The 18,546-nt window shown below is 41.1% G+C and overlaps 2 protein-coding genes across 2 annotated transcripts in view; one reads left to right on the top strand and one right to left on the bottom strand.

The window, feature by feature from the left end:
- Nucleotides 1-324, bottom strand: part of hpse2 (heparanase 2) — a 49,733-nt gene extending 49,409 nt beyond the window's left edge. Inside the window, exon 1 of the mRNA XM_068568332.1 lies at nucleotides 44-324. Within this exon, the coding sequence (XP_068424433.1) occupies nucleotides 44-324 (281 nt within the window). The remainder of the gene's footprint in view (nucleotides 1-43) is intronic.
- Nucleotides 325-4,980: 4,656 nt separating this feature from the next.
- LOC137780124 (metal transporter CNNM1) lies at nucleotides 4,981-18,479 on the top strand. Its single transcript, XM_068568475.1, has 10 exons — nucleotides 4,981-6,498; nucleotides 9,880-10,023; nucleotides 11,090-11,230; nucleotides 11,363-11,532; nucleotides 11,764-11,866; nucleotides 13,006-13,151; nucleotides 13,558-13,801; nucleotides 15,002-15,106; nucleotides 15,814-15,915; nucleotides 16,308-18,479. The coding sequence occupies exons 1-10, from the start codon at nucleotides 5,025-5,027 to the stop codon at nucleotides 16,385-16,387; spliced, it is 2,709 nt and encodes a 902-aa protein (XP_068424576.1). The 5' UTR covers nucleotides 4,981-5,024; the 3' UTR covers nucleotides 16,388-18,479.
- Nucleotides 18,480-18,546: the final 67 nt, after the last annotated feature.

The following is an 18,546-nucleotide window of genomic DNA, read 5'->3' as shown; positions in this document are numbered from 1 at the left end:
ATACAGATTGGTGGTATTGGTGAACAGGAAAACGCTCTGGTACCTCAGAAAGTCCAGCCAGCCGTCTTTGATGATCGAGGGGTCCAGCTGCAAAGAAAGGAAGTTGTCGTTGAGGACTCTGATCGGACTGCGGGTGTTGACATCCAGGAGAATCAGCGTCCTCTCCATAAAGCCCGGCCGCTTCCCACCGGCTGCAGATCTCTGATATGTAGAGGAGGAGGAAGAAGAGTAGGAGGAAGAGAGCACCGACTGCACCACCAAAGTAGCTAAAGATGCCAGCCACAGGAAGGACCTTGGGAATACGCACGGCGAGGATTTGGGCATCTTTTTGGTTTGGAGAACAGGAGGATGAGTGCGGCTTCAAGATGAGAAGGAAGGCAAGCAAATAAACAAACGTTGCTGCCGCGAAGTTCGATGGTGGTTCGTTTCCTCGGCCTCATCGATCTGGATCTGTCTTCCTGTATAATTATCTCACCCCCTCTGCCCCCCGCCCCTCTGAGCTTTTTTTGGGAACTGCTCACAAGAGCGCACGCCCCGAGCCAGCCTTCCCGGAGGAGAGCGCCAGCAGCTGGAAAGAGGAGAGGAGGCAGCACCGCCCCTCTAAGGTTCTCTGAGGTATGAGTACATCCTGCTATAGTTCTTCTTAAAAGGTGAGGACGCATTGTCTTCTAATTGTTCAAGATAAAGGAGTGTTTTCGGATGAAATAACATCGATATTTGTTTGTAATCATTTGTCAAATAGTATAACGACCAAAATGTAATCTGACCAAATTATATTCAACCAATTAAATTAAACCCAAAGAGTGCTCCGTATCAACAAGATGCACTTACGTGTTGAGTAGGATGCTGATGATAAAATAGATTTTTTTGTTTTGCTTTAACAATAAGTACTATTGGCTATTCCTTTTGTTGAGATGAGAATTTACACAATTTATGGAAACAATGTTATTCAGTTGAAGAAAAGCACGAGTGAGATTAAAATGTACAATACTCAAATGAGAAGAACATTTGTTTTAAATAAAGTTAAACTAAAAGCCATATCAGGGGCTAAACTCAGCTAAATTCAGATTTAAATAAACTCAAATGCAAATAGCCAAGTGATCACTGGCTTAGGTCATCGTGCTACAATACATCCCAATTGACATTTTACATTGGGAATGAAAATGTTCCAACAGAAAATGTATAGGTCTATCATGCGCTTCGGTCCTTTATACACAGTTTGAGAGAACAAAAGAATGCACACTTCAAAAAGAGGAAAGATACAATCTTGTCAACAGGATATCATGTTGTGGTGCGTAATTTGTTTTGACAAACAACTGACTCGTTATCTGCAGTTACACGAAACGCAGCCGCTCGTCTTCTGATGGGAAAACAAAACGGGATATGACCAGTATTCAGTAAGACATTGATTCATTCTGTTCTTATTCATGTTTGCTTTGTGTTCCTTCCTTTGTATGTTGTGCCTCTTCAGCCCTTGTTCTTCAACTTTTTTTGGTATGTGCTTAATACAAATAAAGTTTGACTTGACTTGAACTGATGGATTGCACATTTTTTCAATACCAATGAGATTTGGTGATGGCAACTTTCAGTTTGGCCCCTTTCCAACAACATTCAAAACCAATTGGGGATTTAAGTTTCTACACATGGAGCTCACCTATAAACTCTTTATATGACTGATCCAGATGTTTTTTGGGGGGCACTGGCGAGGAAGACACGCCAAACAAAGTGCCGTCTATTGTGATTTCAGCGGGGCGGTCAGTGTTGCGAGAAGTGGTCGTTTAAGGTCACTGCTGTCTAACAGATGAGCAGCAAACTACGTGAGAAAGAAGAACATGTACCGAGTAAGGCCCATAATATGTTCCTCCTGGCCGACAACACCTCATGTATACAATAAACCGCACAATTATCCAAGGTGTTAAAGTTTGAAGTTTTACGCACAAGAGTTCAGAATAAGCGCATTAAACCAATCCAGCAGGCTGTGTTTTGTAACGACGCGTCATTAAAGAAGTGTTCTGATAATTCTTCAATTAAACGTGAAATGGCAAATGTGCAGTTGAGAGTCACGTCTGAGTGCCAGATACACTTACGAAACACTGTTGTGACAAAAACATTAACAGTAAAACGGATGAATCGGTATGTCCTCAGTATCCGCCCTTATGTCAACATCCACAGAGCAGATCGGTGTCATTCTGTCTCAGACATCGTTGACATGTGGTATCAATTAACTACGTTTAAAATAAATAAAAAAAATAGTTGTATATCTATAGGCGTTCCTGAGTAATGACACATCTGGTGCGTCACTGGTGTTGGGGATGGTTTTCTAATAACAATCTAAAAATAAACGAAACTCTAACAAACATTAAAATATTCAAAATGTTTATCCGATTATGGTGTGTTATGTTAAGAGCATTTGTATCGAATAGAATATTTTTCATTTATGTGTTGCCGTTGAACTGACAGATAGGATAAAACTAAAGCAACACTATGACTTTCACCCACTTGGCCCGAAAGGAATTATGTGCAACAAGAGAAAATATAGAGATGAAGTAGTTTTCAACGTATAACATTATGCTGTAAGTTTAGGCAACACTTGAACTGTTCTGAATGAAGCTCTTTGATTGAACATAAAACAGTTCTTCAAACAAGAACAATGATGCCCTTTGAAATCACAGGTTAAAAACCATGGCACCCATATATGGGCGTTTCTGTATTTTTTGCAAATACAACAAATAAATCACAAGAAAATATATTGATGTTAGACACCAAATTAAACACCAAAGCCTTTGCTACAAGAATTAGTCAGCCATTTAAAAAAAACTCCAACAGAAAGAAAGATAATCATAAAAGTATAAAACTAAAAAAAAGCCCCAAATCAGCCCCAAATCAGCATGTTTCCAGAACCAGCAACCCTTAGCTTGGTGCTATCAGAAAATCCTGATGCCCAGAAGCAAGACAGTTCCACACAGATTCCACACATGCCTTCAAAATCCTTCCACCTCAAAGAACCAGGGAAATATGAGCAAAAGAGCACAGACACATGAATCGCTTTATTGCTTTACAATCAGCAAATACTGCTTACCTTTGTTTTTACAGTTTGATCATTGTTAATGTGTGTGCTTGTTTTATTTTAAAGGGAAAATATTGGTTGTTTTATGAATTAATAAAAATCAGATTTTCTTTCATATTTTTTTTTAATATCAAAATTCATTAAAAAACTGATGTATTTGGATGTATTGATCACCATAAGTAATATAAAAGTGAAATATATAGTTTGGTACATGATAAAATTCAAATGGCACATATGCCCCAAATATGCCCAAATTTAAAAATCATGCTTTCTTTTAGGCAGACCTGAAAACTTTACATTACACACTGTGTGTCATCTTCATTTACTCTTCACCAGTAACACATAGACTGAAATTTGCACATCTGAGCAACATTTAACATTATACTTGTTTATTAACACCAAGATTATTTAAGAATTGTAATTTGTTTAAATGTTCGAGAGTTCAGGGGCCCATTTGTTTATTGTATCTGCACTTTAGAACGTTTTGCTTATCAAAACATATATGTTATAAGTGTTGCTTACATTTAGTATTTACTCGGTAATTTGATTTGACTTTGGTTATACGTTAGCACACGCGTATTTAAAGTAATTATATTACATAATTTCGACAGTGTAACAATAGCAGACTTTCACAGTGGAGAAACGCATTACTGATCACCTGGCAGTATAGAATATTACATGTTTTAATAAGTTTATAATAATATATATTTTCATCAAAACACATCAAAGGGATGTTCTGTACAGCACATATTGGTGATTTTCGTTGATTTTCGATGTTGAATAAAGTTTATTTTTTCTTTTTATCTGTCGACTACAAGGTTTAAATATCGAGATAACTAATGTTATACAACAGAAAATGTAGCTTTTATTTGTCGGTGAATTTCAACAGAGAACATTTCCGACAGCAACTCGGAGATATTCAAATTGGATGATACTGTTGTTGCAGAAGTGCAGACAAGACACGTTAAAAGGGGCCACGTTGATTTCTTTTTGTGTGCAAAGTATTTTTCTCCAAATGTCGTGAATGTGTGACTGATGGAGAGCAGAGATACCGTGTATTGTTAAAGACCTGGTCTCAATGCTCACCTTCAGTTTCCTCCCTCGTAAATCCGACAAGCGGCCATTGTGTATTCAAGAACAGCTGATCAATGTGCAATAACTACAATAGTAATCTATTTTCATGACTCTGAAATCATTCATCATGTTCTTAATAATAACATGCCTTCCTCATCTGCGGTACTTCCATTAACAGGTCGGTCCTTATGTATCATATACACAAGCGTTATGTGGTTATAAAGTTACGGGATCCAAATGTATCCTTTGAAAATATGTTGGGACTATGGCAGTTTTTCAATATATTACGGAATGCAAATTCTGAAAAACTAATTGATATCGTATGACAAAGAAATAAATACACAAACAGTATTTCGTGTAACAAGGCTGATCTCTACTAGTAGACTTTCAGAAACAGATGATAATACCGCCATCTAGTGCAGACAACCAAAACACATTTCAGCTGTGGAATATTTGCTGCTCACTACTGATATTGCCGCACAAATAAAAGCTCGACGATTTTGTTCCCTAAAACTCGGTGATATATGATCTCAATAGTTTTTTGTGAGCATCTACATCGGTCATTTACATATATGTTTTCCTCATCATAATGGCTACATCTGCACTTGTATGTATGCTTGAGGGGTTTCTAAAGTCTAGCTGTAAGTGTTTGATCACGTGTATCACATTAATCATTTATGGCTGGGCATTTCCTGCCTTCTATTTTTAGAATGTGGCAAAAAGCAAATAAGACAGGCCTACGTCACGATTTGTCATGCATATTTAAGGACTCCGGTGCCTCTCTTTTCTCTCTCTCTCACTCTCGTACACATCCTCTTCTGCGTGGATATGGCCACCCAGCTGCTCCATCTATCCCATCCGCAGACCACGTGACCCAGTTCTCATGTCCTTCAGTAGTTCATTCAGCATGATGGCTGCTGATGCTGCTGATACTCTCTGCTGCATTCTGCATCTGCACCAGCTTTCTCTTCTCTTTCTCACCGTCACCCTCTCCTCTCTCCCGGCCTCGACAGCGGCACTGCTCGGCGTTCGGCCGGAGGACACCCAGAGAGGAGAGCTGTCCGTGCAGGACGGGGTACTGCGGGCGATCGAAGGGACCCGCTTCATACTGAGAGTGTACTACTCCGCATCTCCTGCGACGAAGCATCCCAACAGCCTGAACATCAGCGGCAGAACCGACGCCGCTCCCACCGCACCGTGGATTGCGTTCATAGAGGAACCAGGTGCGGACAGCAGCGGGGACACGGAGAGCCGGCTCGGGTCCACGGGGAATCTCTGCGAAGAAGAGAATGCCCGCAGCTCCGACATCGAGCTGCTGGGCTCTTTCAGATCTGCTTCAAGTCACAACTCAGTTTTGGTGGAGCTGCTCGCGAAAGACCTGCGCAGAGGCGAGGCGATCAAATACTACTCCATGTGCGCGTTTGATGGAGTGAAATGGGAACACTTCAGTACCAAAGACTTCTGGTTGGCGGTGGCAGAGAGACCTCCAGAGACAGATGTTTGGCTCCAGGCAGGTGTTTCGGTGCTCTTGTTGGCACTGTCTGCGCTCTGCAGCGGGCTGAACATAAGCATGCTGGCTCTGGACCCCGTGGAGCTGCAGGTCCTGCAGAACAGTGGCACAGAGAAGGAGCAGAAATACGCACGGAAGATAGAGTCGGTGCGCAAGCATGGAAACTACATCCTTTGCACTGTAGTGCTCGGCAACGTGCTTACAAATACATGCTTTGTAGTGTGGATGTGCCAAATTTTAGGAATGACTGCTCTCTCAACTGCCTCTTGTACTTTGGGGATATTCTTCATTGGTGAGATTTTACCTCACTCCCTGGCATCCAGGCACAGTCTTGCCATCGCCTCCAAGACCCTCTGTGCAACTCGCCTGCTGATGCTGGTGTTTTTCCCCATTGCTTACCCAGTCTCAAAGATTCTGGACATCCTGCTGCACCAAGAGATCAGCAGCTTCTACACCAGGGAGAAGTTGGTGGCCATGCTACGTGTCACAGATCCGTACCACGACCTGGTCAAAGAGGAGCTCAACATCATCCAGGGAGCCCTGGAGCTGAGGACCAAGACCGTAGAGGACGTGCTGACCCCGCTGTCAGACTGCTACATGGTGTCCTCGGACGCCACGCTGGATTTCTGCACCATGTCGGACGTGATGCAAAGTGGTTTCACCCGGATTCCGGTCTACGAGAACGAGAGGTCCAACATCGTGGACATCCTGTTGGTCAAAGACCTGGCCTTCGTGGATCCTGATGATTGCACTCCCCTAAAAACGATTACTCAGTTTTACAAGCATCCCATGCACTGCGTGTTCAGTGACACCAAACTGGATGTGATGCTGGAGGAATTTAAGAGAGGTAACTCCACTTTAAATCATACCAGAGGTCAGGTCTCAGAAGTACTCTGCAGGAGGGAGGTGGGTCTCTTGTGTTGAGTGTGTGAGGCGCCATATGTATTTCTTGGAACGATCTCAAAGTCACCTCTTGCCACCAGGAGCTCAACGCTTTTTGAAGTGACTTTAAAGTTTTCAGTGCAGAAGTCAATGTCATCAGTCCATTGGCTCACAGTGGGCCTGCCAGTGAAGCCCTTTGAACTCAAGAGCAGTGAGCCATATGTGAAACACGATACAGTGTCACACAGTGAGTCTGGTTCAGCCAGAAGTTATAGAGGCAGAGTGGGGTTACATTCAAAATGTAATCGTAAAAGTCGTTTTCCCATGACAACAACATGGTGAACTTTTCATGCCCCCTCTTGCCCCTGCTTGATTCCACTTTTTATATTATGTGCACGAGATCTGCACTTTCATGTAATGTCAAAAAGGAATTTAGCAAGCGTGCAGGGAATGACGTATTGAACATCATCTCTATCTCTCTCTGACTAGCACATCTTTTGTCTGATAAGCATCTTTGCTGATAAGTGCATTCACAGTATTACAGCTCTCATACACATGCAGTGATAGATAGCATCCGTTCATCACAGAATGAAAGTGTGTCGCTTCTCCCCAGGGAATCCATTCAGTCTGGATGATAACATTGACTATGATGCTGAGCAGCAAACAACTCAAACTATAGTCCCCTGCCGGTGTTACACGCTAAAATGGAGACGAGAGGCTAGAGCGCCTGTTATGTAAGGATTTCATTGACATTGGCTTATGTTGGGGGATTAGGATGTAAACCTGTTTTATTGACAGAGAGAGCTCAATATGTTGGTCAGAGGCAGCAGTTGTTCTGATTAGAATGTGAACGGGGACACTGCAGAGATCTTGGCAGGGTTATAAATTAGATTGCCACTTACAGGTCATGATGTCTGCAGCTTTATTTTGTTCAGGATTATGAAGGATAGCTTACCTCTGACACTTGTGATCCATGGGCCCTGGTCTGACGCAGCATGTTTCCTTATAGTGGGATATTTATGGAGAAGGTTAGGTGAAAAGTCACCTTTCGATTGTGCGTGTCCACCTAATTGTGAGCCTGCGGTGACTTTGAAGCTTCTTTTACTCTGCGGGTCGTCGCCATCCGAACCTGCAGAGCAGCCATGAAAAATTCAGCTCTGACCTTTCCCATCCCCTCTCACCTCCTGCACGCATGGATTAGAGGCTCCTTCTGCCCAGGAAGCCTCGCTGGGAGCTGTGGGGACGTCTCACTGGGAAGGGTGGTGTGCTGGCTGAGGTCTGTGTTTGGAGAAAATGTCAAGTGAGAAAAGACTGCTAACATGCTGTTCGGCAGAAAATGCATTAATATAAATGATGCATGTAATCTTTCATGGCATCATCAGCAACACACAATTCTCTGTACATATTTTTGATTTATTGGGGATGAAACATTCCTTTCTTTCAATAACTTCATTTTCAGTTTATACAGGTTACACATTTCCTCACACTCGACAACAAATGCATTATAATAATACATAACATAGCTTAACGATGACAACATGTTAAAAACCCTCCATTATAAGTCAAAGTCTTACTAAACTTTACAATTATTATACATAACATGTACTTAAAACATAAAAAGTGATGCAGAATGGCCTCTGTCAGTAAATTAGTGTATACAGTCATATTTATTATGACATTAGCATCTAAAGCGATGTTTTAGTAGTTGATTAAGGTGTAAATCATTTTAACTGCTTATACACTGCTGGAAAGCTTAATTAATAACAATATGCTTCATATTGAATAAACTAATATATGTGTTGTATGTATAATCTTAATCTGAAAATTACACAACTATGTAAGTCAAATACAGTTGAGTAAAATGTAGAATATGTTTCCCTGAAATGTGCTGGACTAGTAAAATGTATTATACAAATTTACTAAAGAAATAATTTAGTATAATTATCAATACACAAAAAAACCTTTTAGTTAACAGCCAACCAATTACAGAAGACAACCATTCTGTTTTTTATAACTATAAGTATAAATATTCATACGCTTATATGCAAACATATTATGCATTACGATCTAAAACAACACATCAACTGAAGGAGGATGGGAAACCGGTGAAGCAGAAACGTTTTCAAAAAGGACATCCACGGCAGATCCAGTTTCGCCTCCGGCATGTGTGTGTAAGTGTATGTGTGCGTGTAAGTGTGTGTGTGTGTGTGTGTGTGTATGTGTGTGTGTGTGTGTGTATGAGCCTGTTAAATGTGTGTGTCAGTCTGCAAAAGTATTATGTAACATATGAATGATGTAATGCAGTGCCTGGGCACATCACCAGCTGATGGCAAATCTGACTCTCTGACTCACCTGAGCTCTTCAGACAAGCTGACCTGAGCGCTGAGCACGACCTCGTCATGTCGGCCAATCTCACACGGTTTCCTGTTTAGAGATGGCTGCCTGTCAGGCAATCAGCTTTTTTTGTGAGTCTTGTTGCAGTGGATTAAAGTATTTGATCCATTTCATCCCCTGGCAGTGATCGCCTAGATCGGCCCATCTCATACGAGCTGATTTTGTTCAAGTAAAGTCGGAGACTGTTGAAATTTGTGTTCTGGTGACGTCATACGGTTGGTTAGATAACTTATTTGACGTCAGAAGAACCATGCGAAGAAATGTATGATTAATACTCATTTGTGTATTTTGGAAATGCTAATGTGTTCGGGTTAGTCTGTTCTGCTTTCCCGGTGATGTTTCACTGTGGGGGCAACTCTAACTTCTTGTCACAATGGCTTTATTGACTCTGGCTGCTGGCAACCTGTGTCATTGTATCTGGCAGGCATGTCATGCTCAGCCTAACGCTCACTGAGAGGGGGCGCTGAGTCTGCTCATGGATGTGTAAAGTACGCATGCGTGTGTATGTATGCGTGTTCACAAAAGTGCATGGAGCAGCATGGGCAGTTTTGTCAGCAGATGCAGGCATCCCCAGACTGATTGCATAATGCCAGTGTTTACGTAAGGGCCCGAGACTTCCAAACTGTCAAAGTTTCTCCAGGCTAATCCCCCAATGCCCACTTTCTTTCGTCTGAGCCACACAGTCACACACAAACGCGCTGGGGCCATGCTGACATTGGAATGATGTCATGCTTTCAGTCAGTTCTCCTGTGTTTATTGCCTCTTCACTCCAGCTGGTGTATTAATGCTGATTTTCATCTCCGCACAGATCCAGTTGGAGGCTGTTGACTCGTGTTATTTTTATCCGGTGACGTTGCCTCTCAGCCCAATTGCCTGGACAGGTTTTTTTTTAGCAGGAACTCACATTGCGATAACATTTTAACTCACCCTTTTTCTTCTGGGATGGATGCAGGCAAGTCCCACCTGGCTGTGGTGCAGCGGGTGAACAACGAAGGTGACGGTGACCCCTTTTATGAAGTGATGGGCATCGTCACACTGGAGGACGTCATAGAAGAGATCATCAAGTCGGAGATTGTGGATGAGACAGACCTGTTTAGTATGTATGATGCATCAACAAGCTGATTATAAAACACTGATTTTCCAAAGTCACTGTTGCATTAGCTGTGAATCAATTTGATTATATTTCCAGTTGCCACGCTGAATAGATTTTCTCTTAGTTTGTCACAGCAGCTGACAGAGTTCGTTCGGCTCTGTGGTCCACAACATCACTGAGAAACACTAAACCCAACAACAAATACAATATATAGTAATATTTAGGGCTTTTATAAGTATCAGTTTAGCAGTTTATAGAACAATAGATTTTCCTTTTCACTATCTCTTCTCCTGTTTTCTCATTAAACTATTGATCCCACGCTCTCCCCTCTGTTGCTTAATTAAATAATGTAAATTAATGGCCCAGTTTCACATAATCACCATAATCCGCTCATCTTTAATTGTCTGGAAAGGCGCTCCGCAGAAAGAAAGTCAAATGCCAAACTCCCGTCATTCCATATTTAAGATGGTCTGTGCTTTCATTCCACTCACTGGATTGTACCACAGTATTTGCACAAAACTGGGAAAGTAACCTCCAGAAACAATCCCATAAGCCATGAACATAAAATGTTGAAGTGTGGTACAATTTTAATTACATGCAGTCATTTGTGCACTTGTGCGTGGGTGCTCATAAACACGGGTTTTGTGTGTGTGTCTGCATGTGCATAATTATGTGTGTGTATATAACACAGGGGAGTTAATCTCTCCAGACTTTGCACTTTAGGCATTTATAGCACCAGCTGTTCTTGCTGCAGTTACAATGGGATGCATTTCATTTAATACTCCTCGTGCCTGCAGAGGATAAGTCAATTGATCAATCAGAGGTGGATAATCCTGTGCTATGTGCAGCTCTGTAGAGATAAACTCACTAATACATCTGTAGTGTTTGTTAGCATCAACTAATGAGCTCAGTGACACCTCAAAGTAGCTGCTGCTTCCTTGTAGTGAGAGGCTACTGTACCTCAGGCAAACTAATAGTTAGTAAAAGAGTAATAGAGCATATATTAAATATGAAATTGGCGCTGGCTTCCGTGCACTTTAATGATTTTGCGATCTGTGTGTGTTCACAGCTGATAATAGGACCAAAAGACGTGTGTCCAACCACGAGAGGAAACAGCAGGATTTCTCTATCTTCAAACTGGCAGAAAATGAGCTGAAGGTGAAAATATCGCCCCAGTTGCTGCTCGCAACGCACCGCTTCTTGGCGACAGGTAGCATCGTATGTGTTTAAGCATGCAGCGTATATATGGGTGCACGGAGTGGATTGCAGTATAAAACCAGGACGTGTAATTTTGCATTTGTGTGTGTGTTTGTGTGTGTGTCTATATGCTTATATCTTGTAGAGGTGGAGCCTTTTAGGCAGTGCCAACTGTCAGAGAAGATCTTGCTGCGTCTCATCAAACATCCCAGCATTGTGCAGGAGCTCAAGTTCAATCCCAAGAACAAACACGCTCCTCAACACTACCTCTTTCAGAGAAACAAACCTGTGGACTACTTTGTGCTTGTTCTGCAGGTAAATCCCTCTTCTGCTGCTTTTGAAACCAGACAGTAATACAAGTGACAGAAGTTGCAGATGAATTATAAAGCGAAATCCCTTCTGTGCTTGTAGTGTATATTTATATTATAATCACAGTTGTTGGTTGCATATTTATTTAATGGGAGGTTCCATTAGATGAGTAATGATTAAAGTATGACACCATTTGCATCTAGCTAATGTTTATAAATGACTTTTTTGGCATTGCAGGGACGGGTGGAGGTAGAGATAGGAAAGGAGGCACTTCGCTTTGAAAATGGAGCGTTTTCCTATTATGGCATGCCAGCACTCATCATGCCCTTGCCTATTGTTGGTAAGTAAGAGCACATGAAGCAATATAGATCAATATCACACGGAGGCTGATGTTGAGGGTGATGTCAACAGGGACAGGTCAGTAATAATAATCGTAAATAATGCAGTGTTGGTCTAAATCCCACTCAGCGTCGGTTTAGTGTCATCCTGCAAACGCAGCCGCAGCTGTGGGAAGTAAGTAATTAAAAGAAAATTTCCCAGTGGAAGGACATGACCTGCACAGGATTATATGAAATCCATCTAAGACTGCAGAGCAAGCAGAAAGCTCTCTCTCTCTTACTCTCTCTCTCTCTCTTACATGTTTTGCATATATGTGGTGTTCTGGGTAAGCTAAAGCAAATGGAAGCCCTTATTAAATATTTTTAAATCCCTCCTTTGGACATTACAGAATCAAGGATGTACTCTTTAGCACTCTCTCTCACTCTCTCTGCTGTCATTGCTCTCCAACATTCAGCTCGGCAGTGCTCAAATGCTCATAATCAGAATGTAGGTCAATGGAAAAGCCGGACAAAACAAAATGCCCACAAAGTATTTGTCTCACACCATCAATCATCTTTTAAAAGTATGGTCATTGGAGATCCATAATGGCTGACCTGCTCTCTTGTATCTTAAATTAAAAGTAATTAAAGCACTACAATATCTCTTTAGGTATGGCAACACAGTGAATATATCATTTATGAAAATGTATTTGATAAGTATAGTTGTATGTGTGGGTCTGTCAAGGAACTGTGTTAAAAAATATTATCAAGTCATGTCAACATTAACTTTCTGGACTGGCCAGTATGTAAGTAATGACGAGATTGGCCCAATTCAAGTCCGGGAATATTGATAAAGAGAACTGGAGAAGAGAAATACGATACGAAATACGACATTTTTATAAATTTCCCAAAAAATTTGAAAATGACGACAGAACTGTCGTGCGCGCACCTGTTGTTAGAGTATCATTTCATTTGCATTAATATAGAATAAATAGGACAGAGCCAAACACATCTATTTATACATACAAAATGGAAAAAATATAATCTGAGGATGTTGATAGATTTGTCTGCGTTAAATAGTTGCACAGTTTTTGACCCATAGCGATAATGTATGTCAGAAATACACAGCTAAAAGTAAGTTTTCTTCTTCTGATCTGTTCAGGTCAGAGGTATAGTTCCCGAGGCAGCGGTCTGAACCAATCAGATTCACTCCTGAGTGGAGGCAGCGTGGGACAGCTCACTGCAGGAGGAGGGGTCTACTTACCAGACTACTCCGTCCGGCAGCTCACGGACCTGCAGATTATTAAGGTTACACACACGAATGCTCTCACACAACACTGAATTGGATGAAAAAAGCATCAACCGCTGTTTACAACCTTCAAATAAATGTATAATTTCATGCAGAATGAAAGCGAAGAAAATTGGGAGCACAAGCAGACAGAGGGACTTTAAACTCCATTTGTCTTATATGTTCTAATCTGTGGTTCTGACTGAACACTGTCTCTGGCTTTGCCCTCCGTGCACCCTCTCTCCTTTAATCACTGGGGATAATTGAGCTCTATTTCAACCATGAATATTTTAGCCTTAAATGATGGATGAGTTCTTTCCCTTCACCTCTTCTCCCCAAAGCGGCCCGTGTTTCATCCTGTCCACGTGCTCTGGACTTCGACAGCCGGCCACACAGGTCTTAAACCTGCTTTCTATGTCCCCGCAGATCACCAGGATCCACTACCAGAACGCCCTCATGGCCACCAGGATGGACAGCTCCCCCCAGACACCAGACCCGATGGATCCTGGGGTTAAGGGGAGGCCCGGGGTCCCAGAGGCCCGCTCACACAGCATTGCACTGCCCCTCACACACACACATACTCGTCTGGGGCTGGCACGCCTTGCACATCTGCATCCCCACGGTGGCCTTCGCAACACCTCCCAGCTCAATGAAAGAAACCGTATCGTCCGTAAGTATAGTGTATGCAACGGTTGAATAAGTTAACTGTGCAAAGTGTAAATATGTACAACGGTGAGTTGGTTTAAGTGCTAAAATGATTAGTCAATTTAATAATATGTCCTTTTATTTAATCGGTTTACTGATACAACATAATTTAGGTTTAATTCCTGATGAGCCACTGACTGATATCATTTCATCAGATTCCAATGGAGATAATTTAAACTCTAGATGCTGTTTCAGAGGTTTTTTCACACAATAATAGAATTCTGAAGGAAACATTTTGGCGTTAGCATGAAGGTTGACTCAAATATCAGCTATCTGCAGCCTTAATCCACATATAACTGAAGTGATTAACCCATATATGGAGTAAAAGTGATACAATGCGTCCTCCATTCCCTCTGAAATACATCACTTTATTTTAGCATTTTAGTTATTTTCTCTGATAAGAGCAAATGATGCTCTAGCTCCATGAGACGCAATATGAATTTCATGATTCACTGGAGAGGTTCACTGGGGAAGAAAGAGGAGGTTCAAAGGATGAAAGACACTGATTGAAGTGCTTTGTGGGTTCAGGGCCAAAAACCTGTCTGACAGGAGAGATTCATGATGAACATGAAAAAAAGCCATTCATACCAATCTGAATAATTTAATTAAATGAAAAAAAAGAAAATAAGAGCAGACCCTGAACATTGTCCGAAAAGCAAGTTTCATCTATTTTCTTTAGATTTATTAAATCGGTAAAGAATGAATCCTCTCATTGAAACACCCAGTGACTCACATAACCGGTGCAAACATGGCATCATCCAATCTGTACTGGTTGAAGGCTTAAAGGATTTCCACACACCAGCTGTCTTACACTGTGTGCAACACGCCGCCCAGTTGGCATGTGTAAGTGTCATTAAGAAAAATCACTGGACAGATGGCTGTCAATAAAAGAGTAGCATCCAGTTATATACCCATACCGCCATATTTCATGTTCAATCACAACACAGCAGTTTTCAGCAATTAAACCTCAGCTGTTTGTAACTCATCTTTATTTGGAATTTAAACCTGATACTTTTAAGCCATTGACATTTTAAACTTACAAGTTGCCCATTGCTTGAAAAATAGAAAGTTCCTTACCTCCCTCTACAGGCAGAGCTACAAACCAGCTGCTGTTGTGTGGCTAGCGGTTGGTTTCAGGCTGATTGTTCTCACTCACTCTTTACAGGCAGTAAATCTGATGGGCAGAGGAGTCCAAATGATACAGTGTTCCTCCGCATGGATGAGATTCCCTACATCCATGAGGACCGGCCGGAAAGCTATGGAGAGAATGGTGAGTGCTGCTCCATCCATCCTGACCGGAGAAAAGGCTAACGAATCCCATAGAATCGTGTCTTAAAACTTGACAGGGATTTTTGTTGAATATATAGGTTCCTCTGGAAATACACACAATATCCAGAAATTCCACTTTTAAAACTTAAGAAAAAAACAAAAAACGGGGGTAAATCTTGGTAAACGCGCATGACAGTGCTGAGTGTTTTAGGCAAATAATTATGAAACATTTAAAGACAACATTACGAACAAATTAGTCCTCTTGAACAAACAGTTTATCAAGATGTGATGAACCCCCTCATTCAATTCAATATACTGAAGAGTGTTGCTGCTACTGCTTTACTTGTTAGCTTATGGTGGTTAATGTCAGCTGAAATGAAAATATAATATAAACTTTGGATAGAGATTGGTCTTTAACTTACTGAGTCACATCGCTGAGCTTATGACTTGTTTCTACTGTTGCACTAAATGTTTGTGTCATATTTTAAGGGTTATAGAAGTATGAACACAGTGTTCCCCATCAGGAGATGTTTGTTGTTTCCTGCTTATATTCCCGTTTAGCTCTACTCAGTTTTCTTAAGAATAAAGTAGTTGAACCAACTATCTTGTTGGCTGTTCACAGTACATACCAGCGTATAGGCCTGTGGGTTATTTCCTTCCATCAACGCTCCTGTCTAACTCTTCTGTCTCCTAAACTTTCTCTCTCAGACGTGCCTACAGAGTCTCAACCCTCCACCTCTCCCTTCATCAGCTCTCTGTCTCTGTCCAGCTCGGAGGAGAACATTGGAAAGAAGCTGTTGCGTAAATTGAGTGAGCAATTTGTCTCGAACACAGATGCAGCAGCACCCCCTCACACACCGTCGTCACATGTGCCCTAACTCCTCTGTCAGTCAGAGGAAACAGAGCCAGGTGTATCTTAGCAACAAGTGATGTGTCGTGGCCTTCGCCGCAACCTACTCCTCTTCAAATGATCCTGCAGACGAAACTGTTTAGGGAGGATATGACTCATTTACTTCAATGTATTTTTTGGGGCAGTAGCTTTGCTGCTTAGTGCGACTAATGTTACTTCAAAATGTGAGGTAGTTTCAAAAGAATCACAGGAAAGACAATGTAAGAATGATGATATCAGAATCCAGCTGATGCAGCTCCAGGTTATGATATGTTTTAACCACTGATGGCCTGAATTTCTCCTCTGTTTCTAGGTAACAAGAGGAGGAAAAAGTCTCGGGATGGAGAAAAGAGTCTGGATGAAGGTTCAGAGCAGCCACCAGTGACGAGCTAGCACAATGACACTGAGGAGGAGGGATGAAGCTCCTGACTCTTCATCACTCACTGAATCACCTTATTAAGCAACCACCCCCTCATATACTCCCTCCATGCTCTGACACAGCTCTCACAGGAGGCTGAGGCATCTCATGTGATGTAGCCACCAGTAACACTCAGGTCCCCACTGGCTCACTCTGTCTCACCGCTGCCGGACTTTACACCCTAAAAATGATTGCTGATAATAATATCTGGGACAGATCAGAAAAAAACTTGATTGGACAAATCTAAACAACATAGTCTTGGATTTATCCAGCCTTACACTGGACTGCATGGAGGTTTTAAAATGGGGAAATCTTGCTTTATCTGTAGGTTAAAGTTGAAGCCTCTCATTTAAACCATCTGGACTCTCAATATGGACATTATAGGTCATTTCTGAGACAGCTTTAACATTTCATGAGATCAAACAGTGAATACAGGAGCTTTTTTTTAATTATTATTTGTTATTATGAGGCAGTTCCCACATAATGAAAATGTTGTTTGCACAGGGAACTGTCCTAATGTTGCCATAAGGATGACACCTACTGCCAACACCAGACACACGAGCCATCAGCTAAGAACAAAAAGCCACAAGACAAGAGCACAATTTTTACGCCATGTTATAAGAACACAATTATGACAAAAGCCATAAATTCTCAGCTTGAATGACTACTTATTGTATACACTGACTGACCTCTCAGCAAGTTCAGAGGGGTTTGCTCAATTTTGAGAATACCTGTGCTTGAAATAACACAATTTGTTAGCTGATTTTTATATTAAAGTGGCTAAATTACTAAAAGTAATTTGAAGATAGCAATATAAGTCATCTTACATAGTGTATATGGCTACCACATACTCGCCTTCCCACGTTAATGCATTTGTCCTCCACACCTACAGTACATCTTCCCATTTAAACATTCCCTTCTCACTGCATATGTAGCTGTATGGACACAGTTTAGTGTTTCTAATAAACCTTATATATCTTTTCCTTTTATGGTACCACCTCTGAAAAAATCATGAGCCTATTGTTTGTTTTCATCCAGTATAGAGAGAGTGAATCATCTTCATACCATTAGCTACTTTTCTATGTACAGCTCATCTTACTAAAACTCTATACACCAATTAAAAATAAGCTAGGGATTTTAGGGTTCGGGTCTGGGGATCCAGAGGATTTTATGAGTATTCTCGAGCAAAGAGTAGTCGCAACTTGCATGTTTGTTTATGCTACTTTTACTGTTGAATAATCACCTGTAAAGCCCTATTTTTCCATATGCATGCTTAAGTAAAGAAATGCATGAATAGGAAGATCTGCAGTAACTTCTCCTTACAAAGATTTAGTGAGTGACTTACTGAAATATTGAGTGATTTAAAATTAAAAAATGAATCTAAAGTTTTAACTTCTTCAGTTGAGAAAAAGCGATAAGTGCAATAAATACCGAAACAAGGCGACAGTTTTCATGGCGGGGACAATAAGACGCCACTTATTGAGGGAAACAATGAAGCAATAGTTCTAGAAATCATCTATTATTTAAATAATGAAATACTTATTTGATCCTTTTTTAAATGGAAGTGGTAGCTGCAGCTCTGGTTGGACTCTGTGTTGTGAAATCTTGGCAGGTACATTCACAACACAACAGGGAGAGAAATATATGAAAGAGGAAAGCAATATGACGCACACAAACACTCCACCACCTCCCGTCAAACAAGCACACACACACACATGCACACACACACACACAGCATGACCTAATACATTCTGCTTGGTAAGGCTAGAGAAGTACAAAGGACACTGCACTGATAAGCCATTCGCATTGACCCCTCTATGTACACACAGTTACGATCTTTTGATCTGACAACCGACGCAGAGCACGAGATTGTGTGTGAATCATAAAGTCCCTCAGCTGAAGGCTTTGATATTTTTTTGCTGTTGGTTAACACAGATTTATATTTGTGAGGATTGACATAGAGTTTGTTTGCGACTAAAACAAAGTATACTTACATTTTGTAATGTAAAATGTAGATGATTATATAAAATACCTGAAGATATCAAAAAAGACAGACTATATGTTATACACAAGGATTTGTTCAATTATTAATAAATTGACTGAACCAATTATATTACTCTTGTCCGGTTTGTTT

This window comes from Clinocottus analis, unplaced genomic scaffold (assembly GCF_023055335.1).
Source record: "Clinocottus analis isolate CAN_PGR_092001 unplaced genomic scaffold, fCliAna1.0.p SCAF_8, whole genome shotgun sequence".
Taxonomy (NCBI): Eukaryota; Metazoa; Chordata; class Actinopteri; order Perciformes; family Cottidae; genus Clinocottus; species Clinocottus analis.
Note: the sequence above shows the minus strand (reverse complement) of the source record. Positions and strands in the feature narration are given on the sequence as shown.